At 42.3% G+C, this 12,067-nt stretch overlaps 1 protein-coding gene across 1 annotated transcript; it reads left to right on the top strand.

Moving 5' to 3' along the window:
- Positions 1 to 48: 48 nt before the first annotated feature.
- Positions 49 to 10,264, top strand: mdm4 (MDM4 regulator of p53). The gene is made up of 12 exons (XM_063216269.1): positions 49 to 202; positions 873 to 948; positions 1,043 to 1,117; positions 1,329 to 1,462; positions 2,176 to 2,225; positions 2,946 to 3,052; positions 5,101 to 5,206; positions 6,757 to 6,917; positions 7,620 to 7,706; positions 7,953 to 8,066; positions 8,160 to 8,228; positions 8,895 to 10,264. Exons 2-12 carry the CDS (start codon positions 874 to 876, stop codon positions 9,552 to 9,554), a joined length of 1,638 nt encoding a protein of 545 aa, XP_063072339.1. The 5' UTR covers positions 49 to 202; position 873; the 3' UTR covers positions 9,555 to 10,264.
- The last annotated feature ends 1,803 nt before the right edge of the window (positions 10,265 to 12,067 follow it).

Here is a 12,067-nt window from a genome sequence, read left to right as displayed (position 1 = left end):
TGCTACAGCTACCCCGGAAACAGTTTGCCCCTAAACAGGCATGTTTGAAATTATTGGCATAGCTCACAATCGGTTTGAACAATAATGGCTATGTCTTCAAAGGTTGTTCACACTAATTGTTGTTTATTTTGGTTTATATCCACAGTATTGATAGAACATATGCACGATGTAGATGACAAATAGGATCACAAATCAATCCAAGGTAAGCACAAAAATGTAAGCATTAGTCAGAGTTTTAGCTAAGTTTTGACAGGCGTAGCCTTTCAAACGTGAAACAAGAATGGAGGCCAACCGTCGCTATATACACTAAAATAATGCTACATAGCTTCAGGTGTGAACAGACTGAACACAAATTAATTGACGCTATGATATAAAAATTCTCTCACCGCCTAGTGTGTTAGTAACAGGCTTACGTCAGCCTACCTGGCAAATGTGCTAGTTATTAGCTAGCTAGCTGCTATCTGTCACAAGCTAAATGGCCGTTTAAAAATATATATGTATAGCCTTCCTTTTGCATCAAACACTAACGCTGCTTCCAGACAGATAGCTCGTGAAAAAATGTTCTTGTAAGCACACCAGTGTAATGTCAATCTTGTGAACCACCACTGATGTGCTACAGCAATATTGGTGCTGCTGGATGAACATCATGTCCAGATAACGAAAGCATGCCCCATACTTGCTACGTAGACATTTGTGTATGATGGCTTGATGACCAGATAGAACCTAAATTGTGGTATCGGGTTTACTGAAAATAATGTGAATGCTTTGTCATGAATTCAACAGGAACATGATGAAGAATATTATATATAGAATATTGTCTTTGGGAATGTATATGTGACCTACACATTTAACGCTAACATCTGTTCGCTCAGGATGACCTCGTTTTCCTCGAGCCCATATTTGGGGTCAAATGGCCCGTGCAGGATTTTGCCGGGTGAAAGCAGCCAGGTGAGTTCTGTCACGAGAGGTGTCATAATAAACATTCAAATGCACAGAAATGTAAGTTACATAACAGTTTTGATACTTTTGGTGGTCCTCATAGGTTCAACCCAAGGCTCAACTGCTCCAGATTTTGCGTCTAGCAGGTGCTCAAGAGGACATCTTCACTTTGAAAGAGGTATAATAGAAACTAAAGTATAAGTAAATGCTTTGCCAAACAACTCTACTCTGCTGAGTATTTCCTCTGATTTAGTATGTTTGAGGGGGGTTAAATTGCCTCTTGAGTTAAAGCGTTTATGCAAATTTGCTGGCCTGTTTATTCTGACTGCCATCCATGTCAGTAAACTCGTATGCTTTGCTGTGGTTTTTCTGGCTATTTCTGTCTCCAGGTCATGCATTACCTGGGTCAGTACATAATGGTGAAGCAGCTCTACGACAAGCAGAGGCAGCATATTGTACACTGCCAGGATGACCCACTGGGGGAACTGCTAGAGGTGGACAGCTTCTCAGTCAAAAACCCCAGGTAATAATGGATTAACTAACCCCAGGTAGTAATGGATTAACTAATCCCAGGTAATAATGGATTAACTAACACATATGAACATCGGAATATTTCGAGAACCTGTTTTATTAGTAAAGCTGTTTAGATTAACCTTGACGTAGTGGTAAATCATCTAATATAAGAGCTGCAGTTCTTATTTTCTTGACTGAAGGATGTATGCAGACTGTCTATTAGCTGGTTTACCACTTTTTGCAGGCTAACTTAGACAGGGGGTATCACTTAGCCATGTTCTAGGAATACTACCCAGGGCTGAAGCTTAACTCTGGAAAATATACAAGCAATTGATAAGCTTCCCTAAACTGCCCGTTTTTAGATGCGTCCTAGCATCTCTATAGGAGGGTATGTCCGTCCGTCTGTCCGTCCGTCTGAAAAGCATTCTTGACATTGTTATGCCCTCCTGTGTCCACAAGGCGGCATTCCATACACGGACGCATCTTTGTCCGCCTGTCGGACTTGTTATTAGTTACTTTTATCCTTTACCAGCATTTTTATGAATTTCCACACACACGTGACATGACACAACATGAGTCATCATGCATTTGCTTACATAACAAAAATGCACAACATGATGTTTGGCTTTTGCTGTGAGTTACAGATGAAAATTAATTCAACAGTATGTATGGACAGATTCATAGATCACAGTGTTTATTAAACAAAATCATTGTCTTTTGCAGCCCAGTGTACGAGATGCTTAAGAAGAACTTATTCGTCCTGAACTATACTGGTAAGTTAACATTAAAGGGACCTAATCATGCCTTAAAATGCATTTTATTATGAGCATGGTTGACTTTACACATGGTTACGATACTGTTCTATGACCTTTTGTATGAATATACACCCCAAATACCATTTCTTCTATCTTGCATACGGTAAAGCCTGTTTGGGGTTGTTCTGGTTTATGCTATTATAAACGCCTTCTTTCCCCAAAGCGGCGCTATTTTTGTATGTTACGCTTCTTCATGACGCGCATAAAGGACAATGCCTGAGCGAAGTAGAGTTGTGTGAGTGGTGTGCCAATGTAAACCTGGTTCTTTTTGTGAAGCTGGCAGCGGTGTGATGGTGTGTTGGTGTGGTGGTGAGTGGAGTGAAGTGGGAGTGGATTGGTGTGATATGCGCAAGTGTTGGTAAGTTATGAAGGGCCTTAGAAATGACATGACATCATCAAGGGCCAATTTGCTCTCAACACAATTCTTGCACATGATTCAAATTGGTATCTGTAGTGTGTTTTGGGGTTCTTACCAGAGTGTTTGTGTGTACATAAGCACACATTTGTGTATGAATGATTATTGTGTTCGGGGGTGGAAAGAATAGAAAGAATTTGTATGTGTGGCAGATCGATGACCGCTTCCCGGGGAAAGCAGCCTTGTGACTGCAGAGTGCTTGTGGATAATCAAGGCAGGGCATTGTTTGTCTGTTTTTGTACTATGTCTCATTTGAAACACAGATGCGGCAAAGAATCTGTCTGTGGGCAAGGATTCTTGTGAGGGCGCGAGCGAGGATCCCGGTCAGGTAAAAAGTCAGCATGGTGCACAGGAGAAATGGGTGGCCCGGTGACCCCTTCATGGCTAGCAGGCTTCACGTCACGTGTCGTTCTTTCAACATCTAACACAAGATTTAACTGGTCTCAACTCAAGACAGATTGGCCTATCTCATTTTGGACATGAATTTGACCCCTTATTTAATTAGCGAAAACGAAACAAATTTGAATTTGCAACCAGTTGTGTAATATCACACACAATAAACATGCAATAATAAACATTGTGCTTCTCAGTAGTATTTGTTTAAAAGCAAGCTTGCTTTGACAACCCAGAACTGAGATTTCCTGACCGTGTCAATCCTAGCCTGGTTGCCATGAAGAGGGCAAGGCAGCCTTCTCCGTTTGGATTTTTATCTGTACAGAGTTGCACCGTCTCTGTACCTCCCCATCCCTGGGTGCGCATGGTGAATTGTCATGGTGACAAGGTAGCTGTTGTCATGGTGACCGAGTGAGGGCACCCCCAGGCCTTCCCCAGCGCGTCCCAGGTGGTGGGGGACAGAGGCCCCTTCTCTGTTTGTCTCAGAGTGTCCCTTCTCTGCCTCGTCGCACCTCCTCTGGGGGAAACCACAGCCCCTGTGAACAGATTATCTCTGGTCCTGCAGCCCCCCCACCCCCTCCCTCCGACCCTGACACCCGTTTTTCCTTCCCCATTCACTTGTCTTTAATTCACCAGTCATCGTCATCATCATTAGGCACTCTAAGGAATTACTAAGACTTCAGTGATAAGGACCTGTGTGTGCAGTATGTGTGTCTTTTCTCATCTGTCACAATCACATGATACAAATAAGTTCCATGTGAGGCTCAACATCAATGAGAAATCAAGTCCATCGAATGGAACAAGAAAGTACCGTCAGGCAGTTCTGGGTTCTGTCCAATCACCCCTTGTGTCAATGTGGCAGTTCTTAACATTTATTGTAGCATTGCCAATGGCGTATAATAATACTACAATTAAGTGTAATACATTTTATATAGCCGTTTCCATGACAGCTTACTAAGGGAATACCTGAAAATATTTTCCCCCTAGTTAATTTTTCATAGTCAAACATTGTGGTAATGCTAAAAACAAAGCTTATTCATAATGGCAAAAAGTAGATGTTCATTCAAAGTCACATTTTCCCTAAAAGTCTGATGAAATTTGCATGCCCAAAATCACACTGATGAATATCTGTGTACTAGGGTGCATCAAACGCCCCAACGTTTGAAAATCCTGCTCTGCTTTTTGTAGTATTTTTCCTTTGTACTAACAAAATAAAATCCTAGATAATTTGGTTAATGTTAAAGGGTGGCACAACAGGCTTGACATTTTGAATGGCAGTGAATGTGCGATTTTAACTAAATCTGTCAGTCAATTTATATACTGCAATACTGCAAAAGCAGAGTAGGATTTTGCAAAATGTTGATTTCATGAATCATGGGGCATTTGATGCACCCTCCTATGGACAGGAAAATATACTGATAAGTTGCACTGTGACCATAATTGTTTTCCAACATCCAAACCTTTGGAGCGGATTTGCATGCATGTGCATTTAGTCTCTACTAAGTTATTACATGTTCCACCTGAAAAGATGTAGGAAAGCTTTGCTTTTGTCAGACTAAAAGGGAGAATGCAAATCAGAATTTCTCAATAGTGGCGTGTTCATTTAAGTATGCATTTGAATAACCAGTCCTAACCATGCTTCTGGTTGGTGTTCAACATGTCTTTAGCAGCATTATAAAGGCAGTGTTCACCTGTGTTAATGCTTTCCCGACTCTGCACTATGTAGATCTTCTCTAGGATCAATGAACAGCTTTGGTGTTGTGTGCTGCTTTTAGCTACTTGCTAAATGAATCGGGGCTCACATCCGCTTCTTCTCCCTAAATTGGCCCAATGTCACCATTCACAACCCCGGGTCATCTTTGCCCTTACCTCCCTTTCCTTTACCCCTTCTTTCCTTCCACTGTCTTTGCTCAAATGTTGTCCTTGACGGCTCCTCCAGGGTCCCTTGCAGGAACAGGGCTGTGGTAAACCCCATGTGTGCTGCCCATATCTGTCTTGCTGACTTATGCCCTTTGACCCTAACAGGTGTCCAGCGGCGTGTGTAGGCTGGGCCTCGGCATTGGCATGTTGGGAGCTTCGTCCGGTCCCTCACAGACAGCCTCCCAACGTCGACCGCGAGAAATGGATGAAGGTAACATCTTTTGGCACTTTTTGCCACTTTTCGGTTTTGCAAGTCACACTGAGGCAGCTGGTTTTCCAAAAGAAAAAGGTGGTTTGCGAATATGATAATAAAACTTGCACACATCCACTACAGCAATAATCCAAGTGTCGGACAATTCAGATTAGTCTACGCACTAGGTATTTGCTGCATAAAAAAAGCAAAGGCCTGAGAAGATCCCACAAGAGGATGAAATTGTTAGGCAAATGACATTTTCACTGATTTACCTAAAAAGGCAATATATGGCAGTTTTCATTATCAAGCCTTGGAATGTTAAGAGTACAAATCAAATGTTTTTTGAACAAACATTTTAATGATGACTATTTTTTCATTAATTTGTTTTAATTTTAATTAAATCAAAAGATTTTTGTCCTTGTTAAGAACTAGCAATGACCATATCTGAAATTGAAAGTATTAGCAGATGATTACTGGAATCAAAAGCTACTTCAGTCAAAAACATCTTACAGTTAAAAGTTACGTTACTGGATTAGCATCTAATTCAGTGCACACACAGACTTGTGCTGGCAAAGGCACATTAACAAAGGTTTCTACCAGATAACTACATCGGATTAAGAGAACATATGCGAAAATACCATTACAAAGCAGCAGACAGGTGAAACAGGTGACATTTGAAGCTGCTGGATTCTCACAAACTCCAAAGTCTATTTATGCAGTTCTGTTGGGCCTCCCTGACCTTAACCAGTGCTTTTAAACAGCCCTTCTAGGGACGAGCATTGGAAATTAGCTTTTGGCTATAAATGCTATGATGCTTGCTGTTTTGGTTGTTATGCAACCTACATGTTATGTATCTGTCCCTATCAAATAAACTAAACTAAACTAAAAACTGTTGAGTGTCTCACAACTAGGGCTGCACGATATCATAAAAAAAAAATTATACTCGATAACAGCATGCAATACCACGATAACGATATTTACAAATATAGTTGAGTGTTTTTCTTGTCACTAATTTGTCGGTCTTTGTAGGGGGCGTGGCTTTGGTCATGGCGGGCTTCTTGGGCATTTGTTGACATTCGGCAAGTGATTGGACTGCACAGAAATGTTTTACTTGTTCGCGATAATTAAGTCATTTTCGCGATACGCATATCGTTACTCTTGATATCGTGGTTTATATACATTTTCGGTATATTGTGCAGCCCTACAACCCTGGATGCTCCAGATTGATGGAGTGGTGGATGGTTGGTGAACGGCTGCCTTGACCTAATAAGGCTGCAACATTAGCAAATGGGTGCCAGAGTCAAATTCATGGGGTAATTTGCTTAAAAATATATACATATATTATGCAAACACTCAGACCAGTGCTGCAGACCACTCTCTCACCAGACCTATATTGGCATAATTTTATATCAGATGTGAAAATGAGAATTGGCTTTGGACTTGATTGATTTTTTATTTTTTGCCACTGTTACATCCAGTGTGTGAACGCAGGGGCTTTTATCTTCTTGTGTTCAGCATGTACTGTATGTTTGTAGGCTGTTCTGAGCTGGAGTGTCTTCTGTTTTCAGATTCTTTGGATGGTTTGCCAAGGTCAGCATGTAAAAGGCCTAAGCTTGACGTGGCGCTGGATGAGTGGGACCTGTCCGGGCTGCCCTGGTGGTTCCTGGGTAATTTGCGTAGCAACTTCTCTCGCAAAAGCAACGGCTCCACTGATATTCACACTAATCAGGTAGGCGGACAATGGCGGCGCTATCTCATGCTAGGGCTTTGCCTGCACTCGCAGTAAAAGTGTCTACAATCAGGGCATTACATGAAATAACATTTTAAAAAGTATATTTAAATGACCACAACATTCATAGAGGCAAGCGTTGGTTTTATTTAACAGATCTTTTTTTCCGAAAATGTTCATGTTTCACATCTAAACAGAATTTTGCATATTTGTGCACTTATTTTCACTGAGAACCAGACTAGTTTGGTATGAGTTATATTTGAGTGTCTGAGGAATTCAAACATGAATTGGTCAGTAATTTCCTGAATACCTTCCTGAACCACAGCTTGGCTGAATAGTCTGTTAGTACACGTGTATTTGAAAAGGTACTGCTCCGTTGACGATGCTGAAGATTTGGCTCAAACCAACAATTGGCAATGCGTGTCGTCGCCTTGATGAGCCCTCCCAACAACTCACTATTCACAGTTTTAAAAAAAAGTTTTGATTGGAGGACAGACTTTGTATCCTTTTGGATCATTTCCAATGGTGCAGTGCTAGACCAGTCAACTATTTTCTGCTACTAGAGTTGGTCTAGTTTACCATGACAATGACGATTCATTTGTAGAGCACTTACAGCACAACAGTTACCCTAAATGCTTTATAAATACAGACAATAAATCAATTGATCAACTAAAATGTTTCTATTTTCACCTCCTTTGTCAGATCTCTCCTGGGCAGGAGGAGGACACGGCCATCGTTTCGGACACAACGGATGACCTCTGGTTCCTGAACGAGGCGGAGAGTGAGCAGGTGAGCATGATCTCATCTCATAATAAGATTCTTTAGCCCAGGTGTCCACCATTACATTAAGTTGGGCACTAGCTGACCTTCTCTGAACTTCTGCTACTGCTATGTTACACAGGGTGTCATTAGGCACGTTATCGTTTAAACTGAGTGTAGCAGCCACTGATCATTTTAAAATACAGATAATATACAGACACTCATGAGCTTTACTTGGAGAAAATGAAGCAAATAAACATGATGGCATGTCGGCAGGTGAGCATGGAGATGAAGGAGGCAGCGCTGGAGCAGGGCAGCGATGCAGAGTCTCCCCCTCCGGAGGACGAGGACGGCAGCAACACCGGAGTACTCTCAGACAAGGACAAAGAGGTACGCAAGCCAACACGAGCAAATGCATATGACTATATGAGCTAATCTTCATTCCTCAAAACATGTACATTAATAATTTTATTTACATGGCAGATGTCTGAGGAAATTGATGAAGACACTCAGTGTTTGAGTGATGACACAGACACGGAGATATCCATACAGGTGGGTCCCATAGTGACACTTTCACACCAGACGGAAAAACATCTGCAATACTCCACTGCATCCAGCTCTTTTTTCTGTCCCCTGTGCTCACCCACACATCAGTGAACTTACCTTGACAATAGCATGTAATATGTTTCCCTATTTGTCTATATTTACAGAGGTGTGCAGAATAGTAGAGTAGTAGAGTAACTTTATTGATCCTCAAGGGGTAATTAAGGGCTAGAGTAATCACAGTAGTCCAACCAGGAAAGTAAGTAAAGCTCAAAATCCTTGGCAGGTTTTTCTCATGATGGTACAAATTGAAATATGGGGGAATTAATCTGTTGTTTAATTAATTTACAGAAAACAGGACAAATATACAGTCTTCAGTCTTCCTAACAGATTCAAATATAATATGTAAATTCTTCCAGATTTGGTAGTCTTTTGAATTACTTGTGAATTACCGGTACTCAAATAATGTAGTTCTACTGAAAGTCGAAGTCCAACTGGGAACCTTTATTGGGAGGAATTTGGAAAAACTGGCCCTTGGGGACTTTTACCCCTGGTCTAAATAATGTTTCTGTTTTGGTGCCGTTTTAGATAACGTTGAATCATTGATTTCATTTATTTATTTTGTGTTTGTGTGTGTCCATATTCGTGTCCTTGTGTGTCTATATCTGTGCCCAGGACGCCTGGCAGTGTACTGAGTGCCGCAAGTTCAACACGCCTCTGCAGAGGTACTGCGTTCGCTGCTGGGCGCTGCGGAAAGACTGGTACCGCGGATGCCCGCGCCTCGAACACTCGCTCTCCGTCCCTGACATCCCGGCATCCGGCAGCGGTCGTCAAACCAAATGCCCCGCCACCTCCACCAGCCAGGGTCAAGACGAAGACGAAGACGAAGAGGATTACGACGAGGACGATGGCGTGGACGTGCCCGACTGCGTGCGCACCATCTCCGACCCGGTTATCCTGCCCTCGCACGTGGAGACGAGCGGCCGGCCCCTGCCCTCTTTCCTGGGGAAGGGGAAGGGCCGGCTCCCGCCCTCCGCCATGTCTCTGTTCAGGGGGGAGTCCGGCCTGGGTGGCGGTGGGGAGAGCTCGGAGGGAGACAGTCAGGAGGGCCTGCTGCTGGAGGAGGACGAGGCGTCTGCTGCGCTGTGGCAGAAGGACCTCTTGGAGCCCTGCAAGCTGTGCCGCGTGCGCCCGCGCAACGGGAACATTATCCACGGACGCACCGCGCACATGCTCACCTGCTTCCCCTGCGCACGCAAGCTGCACAAGTTCCAGGCGCCGTGCCCGGGCTGCGGGCAAATCATCCAAAAGGTAATCAAGGCCTTTGTTGCCTGACATGTTTGGTTTCTCCTGTTTGTTTGTTTTTGTTTATTTGAGTATGTATATATATATATAAATAATATGTTCTGTGATGAAACTGAAGTAAGATTGTCTGTCAGTTGTCCTGGGCCCAGGGAGGGAGAGATGAGGCCCAGAATTGGGTCCTCAATACATTATATATATATTGAACTGGAGATCCTTTGACAATGACTTATTCCCGGGCCTAGGCAAAGCCGTCAGTGACCCTGAACACACACACACACACACACACACATACACACACATACACGCGCGCGCACACAGACACACTCACACACTCACACACTCTCTTTCTCACACACACACACACACACACACACACACACACACACACACACACACACACACACACACACACACACACACACACACACACACACACACACAGCTCATCTGTGTGCTCCATGCTCTTGATCCACACACTTAAACCTGTTTTGGTGCCTACCGTATATATGAAGGGCTTGTTATCAGCCGATATGTATAAATAATTTATTGAATTTCACACTTGCACATATGTGTACTTAACTTCCCATTATCTGTTTTGTTTTGTGTTTTTAATTTGCTGAAGTCACTGCCATGGTGTTGTTCTATGTTTAATTTGTTATTATTCATGACAGGTTTGTATGTACATTCATGGAGATTGAAATTATATGTGAATGTTCAATAAACTAAAGCTGAATAAGATACATCATGCCTGTCTGATTGTTAATTTTGCAAAGATTTTTTGCAAGGACTGGGAGGTTTTGTTTTCCTAAGTGTGGAAATGTTTTGATGAACATGGCTCTAATATTTGTTTTCAATCAGCACCTGAAGAAATGCAATTATGTCTTAAACCATGTCTATTATTCATTGTTGGTAACTAGTTTAGTACTTCTTTAACAATTTATTAGATTTTTAATGCAACCCAAATGCTGTAACTAAAACCAGTTTAATGGCAGCGATGTGAAATTAGCGGTAGACTGTTTTTATGATGCTGAGTGTCGAGAGCAGTCACTGCGTTGTTGCTGCTGCCGCATCCACTCTTAGCTGCCATTCCATTCATTTCCATCGGGGGGCAGTAGCATACAACGGTTTCCTCATTGCAGGGAGGCAGCTGCAGAGAGAAAGTGCAGTTTGGTGTAATGCCATACAAATGCAGCACTGAGGGAGCACCTCAGTAGACATGGAGTGCTTTCCAATATGCGACCTTGCGTCCTTCACTTGTGCTTGTGGCCTCGTACCAGGAAGTAATACATTGTGATGTCATCACTAACAACAGCATTATATTTCAATATCTCGCAAAAGCTCAATTGTGAAGTCATTTTCTCATTTGCTAATTGGATGGTGAATGAAGAATAGTCCCCCAAAAATTGTTTTGGCTAGGCTAACAGCGGGGAAATGTTATTGTTTTCTCCACGACCAAACACATTTCCTCAAAATCTGTAACAAAAAAAAGGCCTCTACTGTGACCACCTGCGCCACCTGCCACTCTCCCCAAACGCACAAAGGTCCTCTGTATGAAAACATGAGGCATACAGTATGCTGAAGTGAATATGAAGGTTTCATGTCTGAGATTAAACATGTGCAGTTGGTAAGGGACACTGGGTGAGGCTGATTGGTGCCACCTACAGTACAGCCCCCACTCAATTTCATCTCAATGCAGCGTCACACTAGCCTGACCACGCCATCCTATGTACTCCACCCAAACATTTTGGCTCTGCACATCGTCTGGCAAAAGCCTCGAGCTCGGTTCTCTCATCGTTTAGCCAATCAGCAAACAGTTGAGAGTGGTGACGCAGAACTCCACTGCGAAGTCCGTCGCTGATTGTTTAAGGTAACTATATTCGCTCTTTTGTTTTGTTATTTGTATGCTTTTGCGCCGCTATATCGTAACAGTCATGCTAATAAAGCACAATATGGGTTTTAATTTGAATTCGGAACGCGAATGAGTTTAAATGCAGTGTAAGATCAGACCATTTCCCACTCTCCACGGAAACGGATTCCTCACGGCTTTTGCCAGACTGTTTGACAGAGTCAACAGTCGCTTTCGCCCAGGCTAGCGTCACACAGTTAGATGAGATGAAAGCAGCTGATGCATCAGATCAACACTGCTGAGGTACTGGCCATATAATTAGAATATCATGAAAATAAGTTGACTTCTTTCCATAATTCCATCAATAATGTTTAACTGTCATGGCTTGTAGAGGCATTGCCCACATTTTGAACTATTCCAATCATTCATTTGTTTATTTTTTTTAAACATATGAAGAGTTCAGATGCAAAACCCCCTAACTCCATTTCTGAAGACCTGCACTTCTATATTTTTAGAGAACCCTGTTGTTGGTTTGGTTTACATTCATGTACTTGATAATTCATATAAATAGTTATATTACATAAATAAAATTTAAAAAATATGCAATTTTGATAGCTTTGTATTAAATAAAAATGAATTAAGATTATTTTCTGAAAAGTCACTTAGGGGGTTTTGCATCTGAACTCTTCATATGTTG

This window comes from Engraulis encrasicolus, chromosome 14, assembly GCF_034702125.1.
Source record: "Engraulis encrasicolus isolate BLACKSEA-1 chromosome 14, IST_EnEncr_1.0, whole genome shotgun sequence".
In the NCBI taxonomy this organism is placed as follows: domain Eukaryota; kingdom Metazoa; phylum Chordata; class Actinopteri; order Clupeiformes; family Engraulidae; genus Engraulis; species Engraulis encrasicolus.
The sequence above is the reverse complement of the archived record's forward strand: the minus strand, read 5'-3'. Positions and strand labels throughout refer to the sequence as shown.